The sequence below is a fragment of the Macaca thibetana genome, chromosome 7 (genome assembly GCF_024542745.1).
Source record: "Macaca thibetana thibetana isolate TM-01 chromosome 7, ASM2454274v1, whole genome shotgun sequence".
In the NCBI taxonomy this organism is placed as follows: domain Eukaryota; kingdom Metazoa; phylum Chordata; class Mammalia; order Primates; family Cercopithecidae; genus Macaca; species Macaca thibetana.
The window spans coordinates 150,418,951-150,445,417 of record NC_065584.1 but is presented as its reverse complement, the minus strand read 5'-3'; the positions used below and the strand labels follow the sequence as shown (position 1 = coordinate 150,445,417).

At 49.3% G+C, this 26,467-nt stretch overlaps 1 protein-coding gene across 8 annotated transcripts in view; it reads left to right on the top strand.

Moving 5' to 3' along the window:
- The window catches only part of MEGF11 (multiple EGF like domains 11), a 379,715-nt gene that overhangs the window by 327,702 nt on the left and 25,546 nt on the right, over window positions 1–26,467 (top strand). For all 8 annotated transcript variants that reach the window (XM_050795920.1, XM_050795919.1, XM_050795918.1 and 5 more), the window contains 5 exons: window positions 16,296–16,416; window positions 17,349–17,512; window positions 18,707–18,809; window positions 24,230–24,376; window positions 24,735–24,869. In XM_050795920.1, the coding sequence (XP_050651877.1) occupies window positions 16,296–16,416; window positions 17,349–17,512; window positions 18,707–18,809; window positions 24,230–24,376; window positions 24,735–24,869 (670 nt within the window). The remainder of the gene's footprint in view (window positions 1–16,295; window positions 16,417–17,348; window positions 17,513–18,706; window positions 18,810–24,229; window positions 24,377–24,734; window positions 24,870–26,467) is intronic.

The window sequence follows — 26,467 nt, the reverse complement described above, 5'->3', positions numbered from 1 at the left end:
AAATCTGCAGGCCTGGAACAAAGAAAGCTGCTGGCCCTGCGCTCAAGCTTCAGTGCCTCAGCTCCCCAGCCCCCTAGTCCAGCCCCTCCCAGTCACCTCTCCCTTAGTCATTAGCGCCGATAATTCCATCTGCAAGAGTAATTATCAACCCCAGGAGGGGAAGGGATTCCTGCCAGAAGATGTGATTATGTCTGGAAAATGAAGGATATTGCAGAAAAAGGTCATGAATAAATTATGTCAAGGTGGGGCTAATAAGAAAACTAACAATGGGGGTAAATGCAAAAAAGAAAAGAAAAATCAACAACAAAAAAACTATTTAAAAGTTATCTCCCAGAAACACTAAAAAATAAATGTTCTCGCGTCTCCTAAAAGTTCTGAGGAGGGAGATACAATACCCAGAGACAGGCCCATGGCTTCACAATTCCCTGAGACAGGCCCAGGGAAGCCAGGCAGGGGCTCCCTGGCCATGAGGCATAGGTGTGGAGGAGGGTATAGGGAGTGGAAGGAAAAGAGTGGGAGCAGAGCAGGCGGGCCCTGCATGCCAGGGTGGGCTCTTGTGCTTAAGTCAGCAGGCAAGAGGGAGCCACTGCCATCTCGAGGAGGGGTATGACAAAACAGTACTGTATTTGACCTCCATTCTCTGTGTCAGGAGATGGTGATGTCACAGAATAAGAACCAGCATACAGGCCGGGCACGGTGGCTCACACCTGTAATCCCGGCACTTTGGGAGGCCGAAGTGGGTGCATCACCTGAGCTCAGGAGTTCCAGACCAGCCTGGCCAACATGGTGAAACCCCGTCTCTATTAAAAATACAAAAATTAGCCAGGCATGGTGGTGGGCGCCAGTAATCCCAGCTACTTGGGAGGCTGAGGCATGAGAATAGCTTGAACCTGGGAAGCAGAGGTTGCAGTGAGCCGAGATTGCACCATTGCACTCCAGCCTGGGTGACAGAGCGAGACTGTCTCAAAAAACAAAAACAGCATGCAGTAGATGCTCAATAGGTGCTGGATCCCATCCTCTCCACATGTCTTCACTGGAGGCTGCTTGGCAGAGTGGGGAGAGCATGGACTTTGAGTCAGGGAAACCCGAGTTTGCATCTCAGCCTTGCCATTCACCTCCTGGGTAGCTTAGGGCAGGTTCACCCTTTGCTTGCCTTGCATGTGGATGTTTCTTGTAGGATTGTTGTGAGCATGAGACAGGGCAAGCTCAACAAAAGCGTTTGGCACGGAGTAGGTAAATCATAGCCTCTTCTTGCACCTGCAGTGGGCCTAGTTCCTGTTGGGTCATATGTAATAATAAAACGCTGAAAGCATCCATAGCATCTGGGCCAAGCACTGTTCTAAGAACATTACGTATATTAACTTATTTCATCTTCACTACTACCCTTGGAAGAAGGTACTATTGTAATTCCCATTTTGCAGATAGGGAAACGAAGACACAGAGAGGTTAACACCTTGCACAAGGTTCAAAAAGCCCCAGGGACAAGACCTGAATCCAATAGGCAGGTTGCAGAGTCCATGGGCTTGACATGCCTGCCTGCCCTTGACATGCCTGTGAGCTGCGGGCAAACCCAGAGTGATCCTCACTGCCCCCAACAGGATGAAACCTTAACTATGGCCTTGTGGGTGCTGGAGCCAGGAGAGCTGAATTTGGAAGTGGCTGACAAATGATGGGGGAATCAGGCACCTGTCAGGCAGCTCAGGGGAGGTGTCCGTTTCCCAGGTGGTGGCAGGGACGGAGTGCCGAGCCACCATGCTGTCCATCCACATCACTGTTCTCCAATACAAAATACTCATAATCACCATCTCATGTGCTCTCACCGCCCTCTGAGGGCTGTGATGGTGCCACTGACATTTTACAAATAAAGAAACTGGCATGGCAAGGTTACATAGTCTCTGGTGCATCTCAGCACTCCCCAGCCTAGGGCTGAGCCCCTACCCAGGCCCTCACTGCTCCTCAGGGTGCCTCCTCCTACCCCATCTCCCTCAATAGCCCTGCTCCCCTCTCCTCCCTCAGGCCTGCAGCCCCACGCCAGGTCTGGCCTAGGCCTGAAGCCACCACTGTCTTTTCCTGCAGGGAGGTCTGACCTGAGCTCCCATCAAACCTGCCCCTTCCTGGGTTTGGGTGCCTTCATGGAGGGCACATTCCAGGCCTGTGTTCTGTGTGGTGAGGCACTCTGTGAGAACTTGACTGAGAAACCTCTAGGGCCAGAAAAATCTAGAGGAAAAAACCCAAGGGGCTGGGCACGGTGGCTCACACCTGCAATCCCAGTAGTTTGAGAGGCTGAGGCGGGCAGATCCCTTGAGGTCACGAGTTTGAGACCAGCCTAGCCAATGTGGTGAAACCCCGCCTCTACTAAAAATACAAAAATTAGCCGAGCATGGTGTGCGCCTGTAATCCCAGCTACTGGGGAGGCTGAGGCAGGAGAATCATTTGAACCTGGGAGATGGAGGCTGCAGTGAGCTGAGATCGCACCACTGCACTCTAGCCTGGGTGACAGAGTGAGACTCCATCTCAAAAAAAAAAAAAAAAAAAAAAAGGCCTGAGAGTTCATAGGAGTTGGGGAGTTGGGGATGGAGATGGACCAGAGGACACTGTGGACAGTAGAGGCATCTGTCCCCACCCCAACTCCTTTTTTGTTCTCTCGTAAAAGCTTCTCCAGTGTTAACTTCTGGGCTGTCTTTGCATTCAGTCTATAATTGTTTTTATAATGATTCCACAATCAATAATCAACTGGATTTGCCAGAGTCTGGACTCTCAGCCAGAGAGGAAGGGCCCAGACACCTTTCTAAAACAGGCTGGAACACTGAGTCACTCACCTGTTCTAGGGGGCCCTCCTTTATCGCCCAAGCAAAGTTGACACCTGGCGCTCAAGGTCATGCTGGCTGGGCCCAGCCTGACCTCCAGGCTCCTGCTGCTGCCCCTCATCACCCTTCCCTTACCCCTAAACTCCAGCAAATCCAACCTGCCTTACCCTGCAGCCCCTCAACCCACATGTGGCCCCACTGCCACGCCTTTGTTCAGTCTGCCCCTTCCCCTGAATACCCTTGCTCTCTATCCCCCTCAGCCAGATCCTGCTGGTGCACCCTCCAGTCTCCATTCAGTTGCCACCTCCTTACATAGGCTTCTTGCTTTCTTCCCTATGGGATAGAGCCTTTCCGTAGGACCCTGACATACCCACTCTGGTGGCACATTGTGGATGCTTTTCTCCCATCTACTAAACAGTAAGCTCCAAGGGTCTGTCCAATTCATCCCTGTGTGCCTACTCTTTTCCCCAGCCTGCCACCTCCTAACCCCCAGCCTATCCAAGCCTGGCACAGTCCCCTGCACAGAGTGTCAGTAAATATGTGTCGAATAAATGCACAGATCATTTAGAAGCATCCCCTAAAATGTGAATGCACTGCATTTTACTCGGACCCTAGTTTTCCTTATTAGCCTCTGCAGGACCCTCTGTCCCCCACAGTCTGGTTCCCACCTGGGACATGGTCACCATCACTATTGTCAGACTCTGGCTCTGCAGGCCACTGCCCCAAGTCCACACTACACAGCCCTCACCCCTAGGGAGCTGGGCTCTTTTGCAGTACACACTCATATATACCCTATAGATCCAACCCACCCCTCCTTTGACTTTGAGCCATACCATGCTCAAAGCCACTATGATCAAATTACCGTTGGGACTCTATGGCCAGGATCAGCCCAGATGTCTGACATGCACATGCTAAGTTTGCCCCACAGCTGTCACACCACCAATACATATCACACACACACCCCAAACTTACATACTACATGGATCACATAGGGGGTGACCCTCTCAGTTACCATGCAAACCAGGACCCTGGGACAGCAGGACCAAATCCTATCCCTAACCTGCTCTCAATATATGCAGAGCACATGTACATCTCGTACCTATGACACACATAGGGCCCACACGTGTTAATCACGTGAAATACATCAGGAATACATGTCACCGCTAGCACACATACACACACAAGCTCACCAAAAACAGTCCACAGAACATGCACGTGGAGAAATCGCCAGTCTGTGCTCCCTGCCTCCATGGTCCACACACACACACTCCTCTAAATGCCCAGAAAGACCTCCCCCAACACCCAACATAGGTTTTCCCAGAAGTTTAGAGGCGATTTTTTTTTTTTTTTTTGGCACTTAAAAATGCCAAGGTTTGCGTTGAACGCGGTGGCTCATGCCTGTAATCCCAGCCCTTTGAGAGGCCAAGGCGGGTGGATCACCTGAGGTCAAGAGTTTGAGACCAGCCTGGCCAACACGGTGAAACCCCGTCTCTACTTTTAGTAAATTAGCCAGGCATGGTGGCATGTGCCTCCCAGCTACTCAGGAGGCTGAGGCAGGAGAATCGCTTGAACCCAGGGGGCAGAGGTTGCAGTGAGCCCGGATCATGCCACTTTACTCTAGCCTGGGCGAAAGAGCGAAACTCCGTCTAAAAAAAAGAAAAAAAAAAGCCAAGTTGTGTTTGTTTTTTGTTTTGTTTTGTTGTAGCACTATGGAAATCATGAAACCTAACATAGATTGATTAGGGTCATATGCTGTCAATGATTGCCCAGCATCCAAGGTGAGCAGCAGTAGGAGCAGCAGCAGCGGCACCACCAGCACCATCATCATCATCACCACCACCACCATCACCATCAAACCAGCTTTATTTCATTCAAAAGATATACATTATTAAATACTCACTCCCACTGCCTGTTATCCCACCATCTTAGCTTTATACCCTGAAGTCTTGAAACCTTTTGTACTTCAGGAGCTTCCTAACAACATAAGACACAAATGCCCCCTAATAGTTCCCTAAGAGTTCCCACCATAAGCCCCTGTGAGCCATTTCTGCCTTCATTGTCAACATACATTTAACAACAAATGGGTAGGACAGGAGATTATGAAATTACACATCACAGGCACCTGGTAGCAAGCCTTGCATATTGCATGTGCTAAGGACATTTGAGTCCCCATCGCTTCCAACCTGTGTGCAGTCAAGGCAGCCTGGTCTAGGGGACAGAACTTGGGCTTTGGAATCAGTTGCCCCTTCCCTTTCCCATGCTGTGACTTGGGGCAAATCGACCTCTCCGGCCTTGGTTTGCAAACCCTCTCTAGGATAGTTCTCTCTCTAGGAAGGGAATTCTCTCCCTGCAGGGCTGTTATACAGCAAAAGGAGATAAGAGAAAAAAAAAAAAAGTGCCTGGCACAAGCCTGTCACCAAGGGGGGTGTGAAAAATATGGAGTTTCCTTTCTCCTGTCATCAGCACTAGGGATGTGTGGGTCTGCCCTAAGCCACAGGGCCACCCCTGTCTAGAGGGGTGAAGGGGTGTGGTCAGTGGTGAGGACCAGGGTCCTGCTCCCCACTCCCTCCAAGGGCTGCCCATCATGCATACACTATGCAAACATCTCCAGAGATTTTAGAATTTGGGTCTCCTAATAAGGTACAACTCTCCTGAGTTTGCTCAATAAGCCCATATAAGCCAGTAATGCCTGCTCTAAACTGAGTACAGAATCTCAGGAAAGAGAATGATTAGAAAAGGAGAAGGGGATACAGGTAGCACAAGAGCATCGATACAGAGGAGAAAAGAAACTGCTCCATGAGAACTGCAGCTGAGTCCCTAGGAGCACCCTGGATGACTCAGCCAGTAAGTGACATGGCCTCAACTTGATCTAAAACATCTTTTCTTGGCCGCATGGACTGCCTCTTGGGTCTCTCTGAATTTTTTTTTTTTTTTTTTTTCGAGATGGAGTCTCACTTTGTCACCCAAGCTGGAGTGCAGTGGGGCAATTTGGCTCACTGCAATCTCTGCCTCCTGGGTTTAAGCTATTCTCGTGCCTCAGCCTCCTAAGTAGCTGGGATTACAGGTGTCTGCCACCATGCCCAGCTAATTTTTGTATTTTTAGTAGAAACAGGTTTTTACCATGTTAGCCAGTCTGGTCTCAAACTCCTGACCTCAAGCCGTCCACCTGCCTCAGCCTCCCAAAGTACTGGGATTACAGGCATGAGTCACTGTGCCCAGCCAGGTCTCTCTGAAATGTTTTGGTGTCTGTTTGGGAACTGTTGGGAGGTGTCTGTGCTCCTCCAAAGAGGACCCTTGAGATGTCAGAGCCATATCAAATATTTGTGCAAATTAGAATAAGTTGCCCCTTTCTCAAGACATTCTACTGACATCTGCCAGAAAACTGATGTAATATATACACAAATCTATAATGACTGTCATTTGAATAAAACCTCTAGAGTTGTGCAGTGCACACCCTACACAACTGCACAGAGTAACCTCAGATCACTGGCAGCCTATTCATTTTTGACAGACATAGGTGAGAGTGAATATTACAGGGGCTTCCAGTCCTAACCTTTCTGCTCCTTCCGCCTGCATGGGAGCCAGACAGAATGACTCAGCCCCACAGGCTGTGGACATTTCTCCCTCCGCACAGGGAGGCAGGGTCAGGGATAGATATGACAAGTGTCCTCCAAGTCTCTCTCTCATCCCTGTGGCTCTCTGTTCCTCATACCTTATGCAGAGTTTCTTTTCCCCAACATGCACCTGCTGTCAGTTGCTGCTTTATCAGCGACGCACTAATTAGGTCCAGCGAGGTTTGCTCTGCGTTGGAGAGGCTGCCGTGGCTGGCATTTGGACAAGCTATTCTGTTTGCCTTGTGGGCCACATGTCACTCTTTCTCCCTAGGAAATTACAAATGAGGCTCCCCCCTTGAGAGTCCCACTGTCCTAGCATGTAGAGTTGGGAGTGGGGTGTGACTGACAAGGGTGGGCAGGAGAGTGCAGCAGCCCAGGGCTGGCATTCTGCTTGGCAAGGAGCAGGCGCTTGTCTGGCAAGGGGGTTTGTAAATAATAAAGCATGCAATTCTTGTGTGCTGCTGGCATGGATGTGGCATTGGACACCAAAAGCCGTCCCCATTAGTAGCTCCGGAACTCCAGGAATGACTGGGGTGATGAACAGAAGCAACCAGAGCCACTACAGGCTGCTTGCGGAACCCCTGGAAGTGGGCGGGACTAGCCTGTGCCCCTTTCATGCTCTACCCCATCTAACCACTAGACTTTACTGACAAGCTCTGTTCCACTCCCCATGTATCTCCTGACCTAGCACAGTGTCTGACACATACTGGCACTTAAGAAACATTTCCTGAATGTCTGAATAATTCAGTCCATGTGTACTGAACACAAATGACTCAATCCTTATCCTCATGGAACTTGCAATCTAGTAAATGAGAGCTGAATTTTTTAAATGATTACTTCATTACAACTGTAGTAAGTGACACAAAGGAGCAGTAACAGGGAAACCTGCCCTGGAAGTGGGAGGGCTGGGGGAGAGTTAAAGAGTGAGGGCTGGGCATGGTGTCTCATGCCTGTAATCCCAGCACTTAGAGAGGCCAAGGCAGGTGGATCACGAGGTCAGGAGTTCGAGACCAGCCTGACCAAGATGGTGAAACCCCGTCTCTACTAAAAATACAAAAATTAGCCAGGTGTGGCTAATTACAGGTGGCATGCACCTGTAATGCCAGCTACTCAGGAGGCTGAGGCAGGAGAATTGCTTGAACCCGGGAGGTGGAGGTTGCAGTGAGCCGAGATCGCGACATTGCACTCCAGCCTGGGTGACAGGGTGAAACTCTGTCTCAAAAAAAGAAAAAAAGTGGGAACTGAAAGGGACCTTAGGTCTCATCTAGTCTAGTGTAATGGTTAGCAAGACACAGGCCTATCACAATGTCTTGCTTGTCATAGATGCTCAAGAAACACAGATTGAACGAATGAATGAATGAATGAATGAATGAATGAATGAATGAGGAAGTCACCTTGGGCTAGTGCTTTTGCCTCACTTGAACCTATGTACTCTGACCCCAGGTCCAGGACCCATTCCTGCCCTGAGCCATCCCACCTACTCCTCCAACAAAAGGATAGCTGAGCCAAGCCAACTTCCTTGGTTGCTGGTCCCAGAGTGGTCTCTGCTGAGCTCCCACAGGCTAGCAGGCTCATGCCACCTTGGCCTGGATCTAGAGAACTCAGTTCCACGCCGTTTACACTGCCTCCTACCCACAGAGCATATTTAAGGGGACTAGACGACAAACTCACACAATTGCCTCCCTCTTTTGTGTGAGGGAGGGTCAACACTTTCCATTCTCCTCCATCTACTCCAAAAAATACTCATTAACCTCCTGTCCATTGCAAGGAAAATGGATGATCAACATGAGAAGCTCAGCTGTTGATTAATTTTCCCAAACAGGGCCAAACTACAAAGCAGCATATTGCAGGGGAGAAAATTCAATAAACAATATTTGAAACAAATTTAATAGAACATATAACTCATTACCCACCGGGGTCTGGGCCTGTGCCGTCATGTTATGCACAGAGGCAGGTGGAAGGTGGAGGAGTGATTTGCATCTTTAGTGGGACCAGCGTCGAGGGTTTGTTAGTAGTGCTTTCAAATCAAGTTCAAGATGTTAATAGCCAATACTGCATCTATAATTAACAGGCCTTTGGATGGGAGGAAGGGTTCACATCCGTTCTGCATTCACAGAATGAAGATGCTGAACAGGACTGGCAGGCATCCCCAGAAGCAGCATGGGGACCTGCCCTGTGGGTGGTGTGGACTGGGGAGATGGGGATAGATGAAGATAGAAGGACACCCAAGCATCAACTTTTAGGTGCTAAGAAAGGGTCAGAGCATCTAGGCCTTGGTGGCTGGTGCTCCCTCAAGATCAGGGCCATGTCCTCTGGATGTCTTGCTCTGTGCTTAGGTGTCAAGTGCACTTTCCATATCAACAGGGATGGCACAGGCCAACCCAGAATTCCCACATTTGGGCTGTTGGCATCCTGTGATCGAAATGGGAGCTAGGAGATTTGAGTTCCAAATGAATGTTCACCTTGCATTGGCTGTGTGATCTTGGGCAAGTCACTTTCCCTTTTTTGTCCTCAGTTTCCTCACCTATAAAACAAGGCAACTGGACCAGGTGATTCCCAGTGTCCCTTTCAGCTCTAGCATTATGGGCTATCGACCCACCATTGGGACAGGTATGTGACCAGGCCCAGGCCATGCATTAGCAGAGCAGGTGGACCACAGCTGGTGGGAATCTTAAGAGGCCCAAGAGGACTCCCCATCTCTGGCCCTGCTTCCTACCATTCCTCACACCTTTGGGTTAAGACCCCCACTCCAGGCAGGAAGATACTCAGAGTCAGAGCTAAAGGGCCCTTAGAGATGACATAGCCAGTGGTTCCCAGCTAGACACTTGTAAAGGCTGCAGCAGGTTGCCAAGAGCAGATTGGTACATTTCACAAAACCTGCGGGAAATCCTGTATTACCTGTGATGAAGCTAACTGAAACACCAAGGTTTTTCTTTTGCTTTTAATTAGAATTAAATTAACTCTATGTGATATCCCAGGTTAGTGTGTGCTGATCAGAAGCTCTGATTGGTCATAGGTGACATCATAGGAATATCTAGATCATGGTTGGTGGACAAGAGGCTGCCACTAGAGTCACATGGTATGTGGTCACTGGCCAAATTGTACTTGTCCAATATGTGACTAGCCTTGGACACCAGCCCAGAGGGACTGCAATGTCTTTCAAACAGAGAGGGCTTTGTAGGGGGAGAATACCAAAAAGGGTCCTTAGTGGTGAAAAGTTGGGGAGACTGGTTTCAATAGCCTCAGATGATTGATAAAGAAACCAAGGCCTGTACATTACCATGCATTAACATTAGTTTATCCAAAAAGAAGATAGACTACTTCCAGCAGGAATTCGAGATGGTGATTTTAGGGGAACAACCTCAATAAAGGACCTTAGGGGACAGGCCTGGCTGGGGGAGTGGGCAGAGTTGCTAGGCTAAGCAAAGCATATGACATGCCAGATGCAAACTCCTCAGCTCACAACCCTGGCTCTCATCCTGGCCTTTTCTCCAGTATGTGACAAGATCAACTGACATGAACTGAGGGCTGGTTTGGGTCAGGCTTTAGGCTGGAGGGAGGCAGGTGTAGACAGAAAAACCCTTGCAGCCAGTTCCCTGGGAGCAGTGGCCTGCAAGTCCCAGCTCTGCCTTGTGGGCCCACTTTGGCTCATGGTGGATTTGATCATCTCTGATGTCTGTTTAGCTCAGAACGTCTTGTCTCCCAGAATGGATGCTCTAGAGGCCAACTATATAATTTTTGCCTGTGCTTCTCGCTCTCTGGTAGGCAGAGTTGGGCAGGGAGTGATGGGGTGAGGCACGGAAGCACAGACCAGGATCTCCTGGCTTTCCCTTCTCACAAGAGCCCCATGGAGGCTCAGAGTCAGTGTGTTAGCGTGGGGCCCATCCTTAGACGAGACAATATTCTGTTGCCTGTGTGTGATGAGGACCACAGAACCCAGCCTACCAGGGACCCTCACTCACACATTATTTGAAAATTCCCATACTCTGTGCCAGGTACTGGGGAACCTAAATAGGTAAGGCCCCTCTTCTCTTGAAGCTTCTAGTCTCTCTGGGAGAGGCAGAGAGTAAATAAGTGGACAAAGAAACATACCTGGATGTAGGCATGACTATACCTGCATGGGTACTGCCTGGGAGTTGCCCAAGGCCAGAGACTGGGTCCCAGTCTCTTCTGTGCCCTTGGAGCCTGCAACATGGCTAGCTCAGAATTGGCCCTCACTCAGCAAACATTTGCTGAATTGCCTGGCATACGAGAGAAAGCATATGGAAAGTGCCCAGTCCTTCTGCTCCTGTCCACAGTAGAAGCCAGCATGTACACACAAACATCTCATTTCAATTAAACATTTATCGAGGATCCATTATGTACCAGCAGGGGCCCAAGCTCTGAGAATCTAGACATGAATACAATCAGATCCATCCCCACAGAGTTCACAGCCTTGAGGTGGAGGGAGGCACTGAGCCAACCACAACCCTCTGGTGCTAGGATGATGGTTGCTATGTATGCACCCAATTCCCACCAGGGCAGGGCTGGTGGGCTGGAAAGGAGTGTCAGGGAAGACACCCAGGAGAAAATGTACACAGACATACCCAAGGCAAACACCCACAGAAACACACAGATGTCTATACTGACTGCCCACATAGACCATCATATTAAGGCTTGTTTGTTAGTGGTCCCCCAAATCAAAAAGGTATTACTGTACCTTGGGTCAGGGGATGCGCTGGGGTAGGGAGAGCTGACAGTCTAATCTGAGATAGGCTGGTGATTGGCTTGCTATGAACATCAATCACCAGAGACTGGCCAATTACAGACCAGGCCTCACCCTCAGATCAGAGGCTAGAAGTTAGGGAATTTGACAAAAAACTTTAACTGTTAGTGTAATACTTGTGTTCGTTGAGGTGTTAGAACCTGGTATGCATTGGTACTGAGGCCAGGGGGCCAGGGCAGTGAGGTGGAAGAGGAGAGTGCTCGAAGTTAGCTGTGCCAAGGTTACATTCCTTCAGGGCAGAGCGGTGCACTTTAGAAACTGTCTGATTCCCCATTTGGACTTTTTGCTGTTAGGAGCTGACTGGAAAAAAAAAAAAAAAAAAAAAAAAAAAAACCACAGTTTCTTCTCTTCTCCCACTCAACAACAATCAACACAGAAGACTTCTGTGACCAATGTGTGGGGATTTCTCCCCAGCAACAAGCAATCAATCAGTTCTGCAGCAGACATCAGCTGGGTGCCCTCCAATTCAATTCTGACACTATCTATCTGGAGATAGCGTCAGATCCCACAGGTGGAGGGCTTAGGGCCCTAGACTGCTCCCCTTCCTGCCTTCAGATGCCAGTCACAAGCTCCAGGCTGTTTGCCTGTGTGTGTGTGTGTTTTTTTTTTTTTTCCTCTTGAGACGGAGTCTTGCTCTGTCACCCAGACTGGAGTGCAGTGGCATGACCTCGGCTCACTGCAATCTCTGCCTCCCAGGTTTAAGCGATTCCCCTGCCTCAGCCTCCCAAGTAGCTGGGACTACAGGCGGGCACCACCACGCCCAACTAATTTTTTTGTATTTTAGTAAAGACGGGATTTCACCATGTTGGCCACGATGATCTCAATCTCCTGACCTTGTGATCCGCCTGCCTCAACCTCCCAAAGTGCTGGGATTACAGGTGTGAGCCATCGCGCCTGGCCTTGCCTGTGCTTCTAACTGACAGGCTATAAATCAGGTTTCCTGCAACTCCCCCCTTGGGTTCGATTAATTTGCTAGAGAGGTTCACAGAATTCAGGGAAACACATTTACCAGTTTATTATCAAGGATATTACAAAGGATATGGATGAAAAGATACAGAGGGCAAAACATGTGGGAAGGGGTGTGGAACTTCCATGCCCTCTCCAGGTGTACAACCTTCCCGGAACCTCCGTATGTTCAGCTATCCAGAAGCTCTCCAAACCCTGTCCTTTAGAGTTTTTATGGAGACTTCGTTACATGGGAATCATTGGTTACCTTGCTGGCCTTGGGTGATCAACTCAACCTTCAGCCCCTCTTCCTTATACCTTCCCCCTTCAGTGGGTGGGGCTGTACGTCCCAACTTTCTAATCCTGCCTTGGCCTTTCTGGTGACCAGTCCCCATCCTGAAGCAGCCATCAGTCATTAGCATACAAAACGACCTCACTTTTGGCCAGGTGCAGTGGCTCACACCTGTAACCCCAGCACTTTGGGAGGCCAAGGTGGGTGGATCACCTGAGGTCGGGAGTTCGAGACCAGCCTGACCAACATGGAGAAACCCCGTCTCTACTAAAAACACAAAAATTAACTGGGCGTGGTGGTGCATGCCTGTAATCCCAGCTACCAGGAGGCTGAGGCAGGAGAATCGCTTGAACTGGGAGGTGGAGGTTGCGGTGAGCCGAGATCACGCCACTGCACTCCAGCCTGGGCAACAAGAGCGAAACTCCGTCTCGGGGGTAAAAACAAAAACAAACAAACAAACAAAAAAAAACCCAAAAAACCTCACTTTGGAGATTCTAAGGATTCCAGGAGTTGCTTGGCAGGAAACTGGATGAAGACCTAATACATATTTCACAATATCAGAGGATCTGACAAATGCAAAGTGTTTGGAACAGTGGCCCTCAGGGAATGGTCATTCCGTCCTCCAAGACCATACCTGTAGTGTGTGGTGATAAAAGTTCCAGCCTGTGTCAGCTGTGAGGGGGAACAGGGAGCCAGCCCAGAGAAGGTGATAAAAAGGTAAACAAGGGGCATGGAGTCAGGACTCTCCCCAACCCCCCTGCCGCGGGTACCCACCCTGCCTCCTCTCCTTCAGGGCTGGCATTTTTTAATTGAGAAGTGGATCTCTCCTCCAGAACTTCCTTCTTAAATTTAAACCTAGGAGGATTTTGTGTATTCTTTCCCTAAGAGATGGTATATCTTTGCACTAATAGCTTGTATAGTGCTTTCTACCCATCAGGCACTATTCTAACTACTACACAAATGATAACTAATTTAATCCTCTTAATCCTGTGAAAAGGAGACATTTCAATTCCATTTAACAGATGTGGGAACTGAGGCTCAGGGGGTTTAGTAAATTGCCTATGGTCACACGGTGAATAAGCTGTGAAAGCAGGATGGTACCAGAGTCCACCCTCTGTTCCCTCACCCCTATTGCCTCTCAGGATGGAAGATCTGGTTCTTTCTCCTTCACCTTCACTGGCACTAACACACCGGGGGTTCTGGATAAGCCACTGCCCCTCTCTGACTCTCCCTTTTCTTCTCTGGGAAGCAGAAAGTCACCTAAGCCTGGTGGCCTCCCAGGACTGCTGCAAAGACCAGGCATAGGCTTCTCTGGGAGAAAACTGACACAGCATTGTTGGGAGCAGATGTGTCAAGCTGGGCTCCCGGCATCCTGTCCCATGGATCAGGGCCAGGGCAGGAGGCCTCTCTGAGCCCCATCAGTAGACCCGCAACAGGGCTCACAGGCAACTTGAGGCCTTGCAGGGGGATCAGGATTGGGGACACTAATGAGGACTCTGGGAGAGAAACCCCTTCTCTCTGACAGCAGATTCAGGCAGACAGGCATACGCTGTGCCCACGGTCTGCACCCAGGCCAAGACCCTCAGAGGTTAAACAGATTCTTATGTGCTATTTATTATCTTGGAGAAATTGGAGTTTTCTGGGTAATAGGAAAGCTGACAGACTCCAGCTGGTCAGGCCTGCTGGGGACTAGCGGGGGAAAGAGCAGGAACCGTGGGGCCTTTGGGATAGAACTTCACACTCCCTGACTCCGAGGGTGGGACAGCAGCAGAAAAGGGCTGGAGAGGAACTTCCCTGTGGCAAAGACCCACACCCGCGGGTCTCTCTGTGGCCCACATGGGAGTGAAGCCAGATGCCTGGACCCTTAGAGTTGAGAAGGGAGCTCCTCTATGCCACGCCTGTCATTTTAGAGATGCGGGAACTGAGACTCAGAGAGGGGCAGTACATATCCGGTGTCACACAGCTAGTGGGGCCCAAATTTATTACCAGGATTCCCACGGGAAGCTTTGGCGTAAGGCCTAAGACGCTGGCTGGAGACACTCCCTAGGGGCCGGAGGTGGGAATTCAACATCCAGCAACCACTTGCTCCAGCGTAGACAGCACCACAGTAGGTTCCTAAGTGGGGAAGCATGTCCTGGGGGACCCAGGGAAGAAAGTCCGAACTCCCTCCCCTGGCATTCTAGGCTCCCAGCCCCCCTTCTGCCTATCTCCTTCACTCCACCCTTCAGCCGCCCCTGGAGCATTCCCAGCTCATACTCCTCTGCACTCTCGTCCACACCCCTCTTCCCATCTGCATCCCCTTTACCCTACTCTTCTGATTAACTGAATGCTCCCACCACTCAACGCCTCTGAAACCTCCATTCCTGGTCTCCCTACCCTGTAACTTGCCCCTCCTCCAAATTCCTTACTGGAGCTAACAGCGTACCCACTTACCGGTAGAGTGGATGCCCAGATTCACCCCTCAGGACAGAAGCACTTTCTTCTCCAGCTGCCGGAAAGTTAGTGGCTCCCAGGTGAGGCCCTCTATAGACACTGCCTTTGAAGTCAGCTGACTCACCTGAGGAGTCATGGCCCCTTCCCCCATCCCAGTGGATGGCCAGTGATTGATGGGGGCATAAAGGATTTCCCTCCTTTTCCCCCATGTGGGACAACTCCAGGGGTCATCTCAGCTTCAGAGCTTCCTGCCAGATCAGCAGAAGTTAATGTAACTGTGCCTCGGTTCAACTTTTCCTCAGCCTTGACCACCTCCCTCATCGGGATTGTTCTCAAGAGCTCACTAATCTCTATCTCAGAATGTTTTCCAGGGCAGCCAGTTTAGGATCCCCGGTAATGTAATGGTTAAGCAGCCAGCCTGGGTTCCAACAAGGAGCAACTGGGTTTAGTTCTGTGACCTTGGCAGAGTTAAGTAACTTCTCCATGCAGTTATCTGTTAGGTGAGAATAATGCTGAGGCAGTAGCTTCTATCTCGTGTGAGTGCTGTGACAATTAAATGAGATGGTGTGTGTGTTACACGATATTGAGAAAGGTCTCAATATGCATGAGCTATCATTTACATTTAACTTCTCTGAGGCTCAGGCAAATACGGATAGGATATTACTACTTGTGTCATGGGGTTGTGGGTGAGAAATCAGATTGGGAGACAACGGGTTAGACTTGGTGCTGCTTCAACCTAATACAGACTTTGGGGTCAAGGTCCTCTAGATTTGTGGTCTGGAGGCCTGACCCCTCCAATAACTGAAAACGGTTATATTAGTTTTCCATTACTGCTGTAAAAAATCACAACTTAGTGGCTTCAAACAGCACTAATTTATTATCTGACAGTCCTGAAGGTCAGAAGTCTGGTATGGGTTTCATGAGGCTGAAGCCCAGGTGCCGGCAGGCCGTGTTCCTTCCTGGAAGCTTTAGGAGAGGGTCTATTTCCTGCTCACTCATGTTGTTGGCAGATTCAGCTCCTCTGGTTGCAGGACTGAGGCCCTCATTTTCTTGCTAACTGTAAAAGAGCTGCTGATCCCAGATGCTAGAGGCCACTGCATTCCTCAGCTCCTGGCCCCTTCCTCCATCTTCAAAGTCAGCACAGGCGGGTGGAGGGCTTCTCATGGTGTATCTCTCTGACCTACCTTCTTTGGTCATCTTTTACTCTGAAGTACTCGTGATTATATTGGGCCCACCTGGATAACCCCCGACATTCTCCCCATCTCCAGGTCCTTAATCACACCTGCAAAGTCCCTTTATGCCATGTAAGGTAACATATTCACAGATCCCAGGGATTAGGACATGAACATGTTGGGGGCAGCAGGGGTCATTATCCTGCCTACCACAGCCATCCAACGTGGAGCAATCTTTGATCCAAAATTCAACCCCTCCCTTTCCAGGGAGAGGTCTGTGCCGTTTCCTGTGCAGCAGGGACCTACGGCCCCAACTGCTCGTCCATCTGTAGCTGTAACAATGGTGGCACCTGCTCCCCAGTAGATGGCTCCTGTACCTGCAAGGAAGGTAATGTGCCCTCTCCCCCAAGCTCATCCCCCACATATGAGCACACTGCCCAGGTGGTGCTGCCAGCTGAGGTGGGGCTGTCCCAGCCCCACCCACATGCAAGGTCAGGAAGCCTATATTGGTTGGGTTCCAGGCAAGGAAACCCATACCAGGAACTTCAATAGCAGGAATGTAATGAGGGGATTCATTGCAATGTTCAAAGAGCTGAAGAGCACACAGGGAAGGTATGCAACCCAGACATTAATACCTGTGGGAGAAGCTGCTATCGCTCCTAGGGTTGGAGGAACAAAAGAAAGAGTTCCCAGAGCCTGGGAGTGAAGGGTACCTGGTAGGCACTGAGACATAGAAAGAGGGGGCTGCGCCACCGCCCGAGGCCCCAGACAGAGAAAGAGGAAAAGGACACACCTCTCTCTCCTGCTTCCACTCTCCAGTCTGTGGGCAGGTCTCCCACATGCAGCCCAGCTGGGAGCCAGCTGACGAGAATCCTGGGATATGCATCCCGCAGGGGCCAGCCCCCATCACAAACAGGGAAGCGGGGAAGGGGAGAAGGGGAGAAATGATGCAGTAGGCAAAGAGGCCAGTGACCAGCCTAAAAATGGAGAATCAGCTGTCCCTCAAACAGAGGGCCCTGAGTTAAGCTGCCAGACTCCAGCCTGGGCAGAGACAGCACTCCCCACCTGAGGTGGTACCTGTTCCAGGTAGGATCATCTGCCTGGAGCACAAACTGAGCACCCAGAGGCAGGAGACCTGGGTTCTAGCCCCAGCTCTCCTAACAGCTCTGTTGAATTTCTGAACTGTGTGTGGAATGTGTGTTCTAACCCAGCCCTCAGGAAAGCAGTGGTTTGGGTGGGATGCTGTGTGTAGAGCTAGGGGGAGTGGGCAAAAAGACACACTGGACCCGGAGAAGTGACAGTCCCTTTCCCTCCCCTCAGGGTGGCAGGGCCTGGACTGCACCCTGCCGTGTCCCAGTGGGACATGGGGCCTGAACTGCAACGAGAGCTGCACCTGTGCCAATGGGGCAGCCTGCAGCCCCATAGATGGCTCCTGTTCCTGCACCCCTGGCTGGCTGGGAGACACCTGTGAGCTGCCTTGCCCGGTGAGTGCCAGGGTGGGGAGGGACAGGTTGGGCTTAGCATTCTCTCACGCCCTTTCCCTGGTGTTAGTTTGTCCACAAGAGTGCACAGAGAAAAGCACTAAGCTAGGTGATGGGACACTTAGATTTAGGTTACAGTCCTAGTCCTAACTTCTCTGTGGCTATTTTACTACTTTGGCCCTCATCCCTCTCATCTATAAAATGGCAAATACTTGGCAGATGTGGTGACATGGCATCACTTTTCCCGTGTTGCTCTTGGTAAACACTATTGACTGGCACTCGAGCTCAAATGCAGCTTCAGATTCCTTCACAACCCAGTGCTATAAGACAACCCTTACTAATCCACGAGACTTGCCATTCCTTGGTAGATAATGTCTGAGCTTCCTTCTGGTTCCAACAGTCTGTACTTTTATGATCAGAGTGTGTGGCGACTAAAGCAAGCACTGTTCAACAATAACCACCCAGACTTAATCACTGGATCTTATAGGTCTGAGATACAAATAAGTTAAACCCATTGATATATTGTTGGATAAGTGAGCAATGCACTCCTTAATGAGTAATTTGGAGTCCTGCAATCCTGAGTTCAAATCTTGGCTTTGTCACATCCTTTGTAACCTTGAGCATGTTACTTCACCTCTCTAACCTTGTTTCTCATCTTTAAAGTGGGAATATAATGGAATCATATCATGGAATTGCTGTGAGGATTAAGAAAAATGAGGTATATGAGGCTTTTGATACCTAATGAGCATATAAGAATTGGTGACTACCTTCTTCCCCAGCAACAAAGAATAAATCATAGTCATTCCTCACATGTGATCAATGTGTTACAATTTGCAAAGTGCACTTTCATTTACAATTTTAGTTAATGATCATTACAGGCCTTTGAGCTTGACCACCGAAAAGTACAGCAGGAGTATCACCCTCCCTCCCAACCTCATACTCCTGTTAATGCAGCCAAATAATTCTTCAGAGTGTCTTCATGGCTGTGTTGATTCCCACTTACAAAACGTGTCCCCATTGTGCCCCAGCCCCAGTCTCCCTACATCCCTGTGGGGTTCTGGCTCAGTTTTGTCATCCAGATCCAGTAGATCTCACTGGACCCTCCGAAAGTAAAAATTAAAGAAAAGATCCATAGAAGTAACACAAACCTCTGGAAGTTTGGGTCTGATCATTTTTCTCTCCCTGTCTTCTCCACAGGATGGCACATTTGGGCTGAACTGCAGTGAACACTGTGACTGCAGCCATGCTGATGGATGTGACCCTGTCACAGGCCACTGCTGCTGCCTGGCCGGATGGACAGGTAACCTTCCCTTGCTGTGCCACCACCCAGGTACTGTGAAACTGGGTTCTTGGTATTCTACTTCTCTTGACCGTTCTTTCTTCTTCAATACCTTTCTTCTTGATCCCTGAATATGCATCTTTCCCTTTATCTGCTCTGGGTTCCAGTTCTCCATTCCATTTAATTCAAGTATTTATTGAATATCTATTAGGTATAAGCTCTGTCCAAGGCACTGGAGTCACTCCAGTAGGTCAAAAGCTGACATATGGTGGGTCTAAGTGCTCAATCTAGAGAATATGATGGAGAAGGGGACAAGGGTCTTTCTCCTTAGTCCAGTCTCAGAATTCTGCTCCTTATATCTATCCTGTCAGCCTGCCTCCTAATACAAGGTGAATCCATCTACTTCTCTCCATCCCACTGCCACCACACGGTCTGCTGGGCACCATCCCGCATCTGGCACTGCCTTGGACTCCGATCTTGCCCGGCTGCATTCATTCTGCACCTGGTGGCCAGAGTCAACTTTTCAAACCCAGACCTGCCATTTCAGTCTCTGTTCAGAATGCCTCAATGGCTTCCCACGACTCTTATATAAAACTTTAAATCCTTACCATGGCCCAGGGCCCATGGGATCTGGCTCTGCCTGACTCCTCCACCTCGCTCTGCTCACTCTGTGGCTCACTACATTCCAGCCACCAGGGCCACAGTCTGCTTCTTCAGGGAGCCAACCACCTTCCTGACTCCAGGCCGTTGTACATGCCATTCCCTCTGCCTGGATCATTTCCTTCCCTTTTTCACCTGATAACTCCTTGTCTACCAGATTTCAATGTAAAGCTTTCTTCCTCTAGGAAGGCACTGCCCCGCTATGATACCCACCCCCCACCTGACCAAGACAAAAGCATCCCCTTTATTAATTCTTCTACCCTACATTTTTCCTATTGTGGTACTTAAATCAGAGTTCAATGATAATTGTGGTAACTGTTTATCATCTGCCTCCCTAATGTGGCCATCAGCTCTATGGAGGCATATGCCTTATTCACCATTGTATCCACTGCCTGCCACAGAGATATGGATAACATGGTTGTTAAGAACCCAGCTCTAGAGCCAGACTGCTGGGGTTTATGACCTTGGGCAAGTCGTCTAACCTCTCAGGGCCTGAACTCTCCATCCCTAAAATACAGATAATTATCCTTGCAACTACAGGGTTGTTTTGAAGCTTAAATGAGTTACTACCTATAAAGTGCTAATAGTGCCTGGCACATAGTAAGTGCTCAGTAAAAGTAGGCCATGAACACAGGAACTGCTTAATAAGCATTTCAGGAGTGAACTTACTAGCCAGTCCCAAGGTGATGAGCAGCAAAGAGAAAAAAATAATAGTCATTTCTGGCAGTGTAGGTTATCAGATTAATAATTAACACCAGGTTGCTGCACAGCCTGTGTTCATAACCAGAAAGTTTCTAAGCAGCCAAGAGCCAGGGACATTGCTTCCTCTGCAGTATCTCTGGCCTGGCTTCCCCTGCCCTGCTGGCTCCTGCCCCTCAGTAAAGAATAAGGCTCCACCCTGGTCACTGGCACCCTAGAATCTCAGCAGAAGCCAAGTGGAAATCAACTTTTCATTGCCTTAATTTTGAGTGAGTCGATTAAGATTTTAATGACATCTAGTGCTTAAAAATTCTGTCTTTGGTGAACAATCTTTCAGCAAGGCCTCTGCTGTTCTAAACCTAATTTCCCCAAATGTGGTCCTGAAGTCTTTTCAAAGAAGCAATTGATGTCCTGAGGTTTGTCATGTAGAAGGGGGCCAATGAGAGACAGAGATGGGCCTCCCACTGAGCCCTCCCCACTCACCTCTGCCTCAAGAAAAATCTGTGCCTAATCTCCCAGTCCCTGGCACATTGCTCATTCCTTGGCTCGGCACAGGTTTGGGGCTGCCCGGAGATGTGCTCATGTCTTCCCTTTACCCTCATAAGCCATAGGCTTACTGATAACTGGCATTTTGTCTTATTCATCTTGCCCTGCACATAATACGTGCTTATTAAATGTTTATTGAAATAAACTGGAAGAAGTTGGCCTATAACCATTCATGATTTTTCCCCTTAAAGTGGGGGAGACTTTATCTCCTCCAACCTTCTCATGCCACAGATAAGGAAAAGGAGTTGTCTGGGGTCTCAGGACATTGGGGCCAATAGGATGAGAGACTCAGGATTGTATCTTAAGGGGGAACCATTTATTCAATCAACTAGCATTTATTGACTCAAGCAATTACCAAACTCAGCAGTAAATGGTAAAAAGCAAAAGTTTCTGAGTACCTACTGTGTGCCAAACACTGTGCTGGGCACCAAAGATGCAAAAATGACCAAGATGGCATCCTGTCCATGAGGAGCACCTAGGTAAGCAAAGTCAGAAGTGTCAGTAAGCCATGGTCCCTGTCTTCACATTGCTGGCAGGGGAAACAGGACTCATGTGTATGAAGCTTTCAAGTAACAGGTACAGACAAAGCTGTATGCTGCTGGTTATCAAAGAGATGCTTGTCTCCCTGGGCAGACATCCAAGAAAGCTTCCTGGGGAAAGAATGGACCCTGAAGGACCTGAAATGGACCCTGAAGGATATGGGATGCTGAGTGGCTACTGGCTTCATTGCATGAACCAGAGATCATCATGTATGGATCCCTAGCCTAGGTTTACCCACCAATATAGATGTGGGGGTGGGGAAGATTCCTGAAAAATAAAGTAAGGGGATTCCCTAGAGTAAGAAAGGAAAGGACCTCTGAGGGAGACTATCCCTATCCAACTGTGGGGAAAACTGGGACCCAGGAAGGTAACTGAAGCTGCTTCTTCAGAAACTATAGCTGGGAGCCTCCCACAAGGCCAAGGCCAGCCCCTTTGATCGTATCAGTAAGTCGCTTCTGGAACTGGGCACTCCGTATGAGGAAATACTTGACCCTTCTTTCCACTTAGATCCCATGTCTTAAGCTCCAAGAAGGTCTTGGGACATATAGAACCACCACAAACAGGAGCCCCACTCCCACGGAAACAGGCCCAGAATATAATAACTGCCAAGTCCTAGAACCCAGTGGGACTTTGCAGACACTTTCAGTCTGAGAATAAACATGGTACACTCATGGTTCTCAATCTCCATAAACGAGGACCGCTTGTGACATGAAAACACTAAGGATTCCACAATGAGAGTAGCTATACTTTTAATGGCCATTGGCTAGGATAAACACAATAGCAACCAGCTGCCATGAATTCAGTGGTGCTTTCACATCTGTGTTTTATGAACACAGTAATACCTATAGTTTCAGGAAAGAGCAGTGTCTATGTGTGACACATGTGCCTTGGTCAGCTGGCAGAGTGCTTGGTGTGCAGTGGAATTGGAGGCCCTGTAGGCAGCAAAGCTCCACCTCAGTGCAAGGAACAGCTGTCCCTAGGCCTGTGGTCTGAATCTTGGGTTTCCAACAACCACAGGCAAAAGAAGTCCTAGGCTGGTGCAGTGGCTCATGACTGTAATCCCAGCACTTTGGGAGGCTGGGGTGGGCAGATCACTTGAGATCAGGAGTTTAAGACCAGCCTGGCCAACATGGAGGAACCCCGTCTCTAGTAAAAATACAAAAGCTAGCCAGCTGTGGTGGCTCACACCTATAATCCCAGCTACTCGGGAGGCTGAGGCAGGAGAATTGCTTGAACTTGGGATGCAGAGATTGCTGTGAGCTGAGATCATGCCACTGCACTCCCACCTGGGTGACTGTACTCCCACCTGGGTGATAGAGTGAGACCCCGTCTCAGAAAAAAAAAAAAAAAAAAAGCCTTATGGCAGATCACAGCTTTGTTATGCCCAGGAAAAGGAGAAACTTGAAGATGGATCCAAAACTTTGAACAGTTTTATGGTTTCCACTTTCCCAAACTCCCTTTAGTCAATCTATGATGCCTGTCCAGGGTTCACCTCTTGGGCACCTGAAACACCACTGGGAGAGACCCCTGTCAATGGGTAAAATATGGCTGCCAGATCCCATTCCCTGGGGAGGAAACCACTTGCCCCCCGCCCACCCCCCACCTACCCACCTGCAACCATCTCCCAGAGAGTGGCATCTGAAGCCTCTACCCTACTGCAAAACTGAGACACTACAGGGAGGGAGCGCAGATGCTGGGCTAGACTGAGGAACAGGAGGATGAGTAAAGCCTGTTGCATGCCCCTCCCTCTCCCCTCTCCAGTGGTTCCACCCTCCCTCCCCTCTCCTCGACAGCCCAGGTGGGCTTGTACAATTCCAGTCTGCCTCCAAATTGGTCCCACTGCTCTCATGCTGCTGCTAGGGCTGGCTCTGTTCACTGGGCACAAGTGTCTTTCTCCTTTCTTTCTTTCTCTTTCCCACAATCGCTGTCCTTATAACAAGTTAGACATGATTTTTCAACTAATTCTGCCCCTCTCTGAGCCTCTGATACTCACCTTCTGAAGCCAAGCCAATCTCCTGGGCTCATATGTTCCATTTCTCTAATGCATGTCAGAATGGAAGCCTTTCTGCCTGGGAAGAAAACCTACCCCAGAGTTGGGGCATCCAGCCTCAGGCCTTTTAAAATTCCTTCTTCGCCTTCAGGCTGTAGGGAACCTAACACACATTTCCTCTACCTGAGCCCAAAAAAACTATTATAGACTTTGTTCCTTTTTCTTATTGAGAAATTCCATCCATTCCCCCATAGGCCACTGTCAAACTGAGGTTCACTAAATCAAATTGTTGGGTTACAACTGGCATTTTAAAAACTGAAATAGAATACATCATAGTACAGAGAAAACATCAGAGTCCATCATACATAGTGACAGTAAATGTAATTTTTGCAAAGCACTGGTTTCTATTGTATGTGTGCATGAATGATACACATACTGCGCTGAGGAGTCTGGTCAGAAGAATCTGCAGAGACCCCACCTACTCTCTGAGCCCCTCCCTGGGTGGGCTGGCAGGGACCCAGCAGCACCAGTAGCTCCTGGGCTAATGTGCGTGGGCATATGGCTCACTCCCAGCTGGCACTTACTTGCCCATAGTTGGTTTCTCCTGGTCCTGTTCTTGAATGCCATACAGAAGAGGCCCTTGTGATCTGGTCCCTTCTTACTCCCACAATCTCATCTCTTGCCGTACCCCATTTTGCACTTTGTGGTTCAACCACACTCACTATTTGCAATTTCTTTCAAGACATGATTCTTTCTCCTGCCTCCTGCTCTTTGTACATACAATTTCATTTGCTTGGTCAATTCCTCCTTGACTTTTAAACTCTGGACATCACTTCTTCCTGGAAATCCTCCATGACCAGCCAAGCCTCAGCTGAGTTTCTCCTCTACATTCCTGGATGCACTATGCTGCCTCCACCTCTTCATACTGCACTGTCCCCCTTCCCTCCATTTTTCCCTCTGCCCTCACCTCTCTTACCACTGACCTGAGTCTGCCTCTGGCCCACAGGCATCCGCTGTGACAGCACGTGTCCATCTGGCCGCTGGGGCCCCAACTGCTCTGTCTCCTGCAGCTGTCAGAATGGAGGCTCCTGCTCCCCAGAGGATGGGAGCTGCGAGTGTGCCCCTGGCTTCCGAGGACCCTTATGCCAGAGAAGTAAGGCTGATCCCCTGACCCCGAAAAATTCAGAGGGCTCATCCTCCCTAGCCCTCCCAACTAGAACTAGCCCTGGCCTGACAGAGGCTGGGCTCTTAAATCAGCCCCCATCTCTTCCTTCCCTCTAGTCTCCTCTCTCTCTGCACTGGCTGCTCTGTCCCCAGGTTTGGGGGCCAGCCCAGCTACTCAGTGGAAACAGGGCCACACCACAGCTCTTTTCTGCAGAAAGGGATGCACCCTCCAAGATGCGGGAAGGATGCAGGTCTCCCTATGTTTTTGAGAAGTGTGGAACAGGAAGGGTAGCTAGGCTGGCTGGGGTCTATTGGGCTGCTGACCACCATCTTCCCTTTACCCTCAGTCTGTGCCCCTGGGTTCTACGGCCACAGCTGCGCCCAGCCATGCCCCCTCTGTGTGCACAGCAGCGGGCCCTGCCACCATGTCAGCGGCATCTGTGAGTGCCTCCCAGGATTCTCTGGAGCTCTCTGCAACCAAGGTACTGTCTCCAGTAGGATGGTACAGGGCAGGGAGGTGAGAGGTTTTGGAAGGAAAGTGGCAGGGAAGGAAGGGCTTAGGGATTTTCATCATACTCTGTAAAGGTAGCTCCTTCCCTCTTCAGGACTTGGGCTGCCTTTATGAGAACTGCCCCACATGGCATGAGACAAAGGCCCTAACGCAGTTAACAGGCTTAGAGGTGAAATGCTTTATCTGTGATTTCGTAGCTAGCAAGTGGCAGAAACAAATTCTGATTCCAATATGCATGCTAAAGGGATGAAAAGTGACATAAGCATAGAGGAGATCTACATCAGAAGTGGCACCATGTGGTCTGTGCCGAGTGCCAAAGGTAAAGGGCAGAGAATGCTGTGGGAGTACAGAGGAGTTGGCTCTGGCTTGGGCTGGAGATGGCAACTTCCAAGCCCTTCTCCCTGTCATATTCAGGCCACCATCCCTAATCCCTCCCCACCTGCTTTCCTGATTTGACCTCAGAATCCTTCACAATACCAACTCCAAGAACTGCTACCACTCAGCAGGAGTTGAAAAGCAATATAAAGCTTATTTGCATTGGTGTTCTGCCCTGCCAGTTCTGTGTGGGGGAAAAACCCTGATCTGTAACATCTGCAGATTTTAAAAATATAAATATTCCTACCATGGCTGATTTCAAGGTACCAATGATTTAACATCATTCACAAAATTCCCAAATATTGAACAACCAGTGAGAAGGTGGGAGCTGCCTCCACACATCATTGCCTATTGCCATCCCTGGCTTTCTTAGGACGAGACAGTATAGATTTGGGGGAAGGCTCCATGGACCATGCAGGACTTCAGCTGGGCCTTAGCTTGAAAGGTGGAAAAGGAAGAAAAGCATTCTGTGTAGAGGAAGCAGCTTAGGCAAAGCATAGAGACATGGGCATGCTACAGGGAACAGCTGATGGATATGGTAGCTGGGGGTGGGCAATGGGGGTTAGAAGGTAGGCTGAGGCCTTCAGAACAGGTTTGAACACAAGGTTACAGAACTTGCACTCTGTTAAACTTAGGACTAAAAGCAACTTCAAGGTCATCTATGCAAGAAATCTCATCTGGACTCTGCTTAAATACTTGTTGACTGAGCGCTCACTACCTCCCAGGGGAACCCATTCTTTTGATGAATAATCACTACTGAGCTGGGCTATTTTTGCAAGTGTGTGGGCTGTTAATATGTTTGAGTAGAAAGTTTACTACATGATGCTTTGAGGTCCTGAGAAGTTTGAGCCCCAGGGAAACATATGTGACAGTTTCATTTACTTGCAGCCCTCCTAGGATGGTTTAATCATAACCTGACATGTCGAAGTTTACTTATTAAACATAGGAGACTCAGCCATCAATACAGATAGTCTAGGTCTAAATTAGGACCCATGCAGCCCGAGGAGTAACTCTCAGATGCTGCGTTGTCTGATTTATCGCCCACTGGCCTAATGAGTATTTCCCACATATAGATCTAATAGAGTTTGCTATTAATGGCAACTGCCCTGGTTAAGTCTCAAACCTTGTAAAAAATTGAACTGACACTTTCTAATGACTGGCTTTCCAGCGAGTTACAAATTATAGACACTGCTT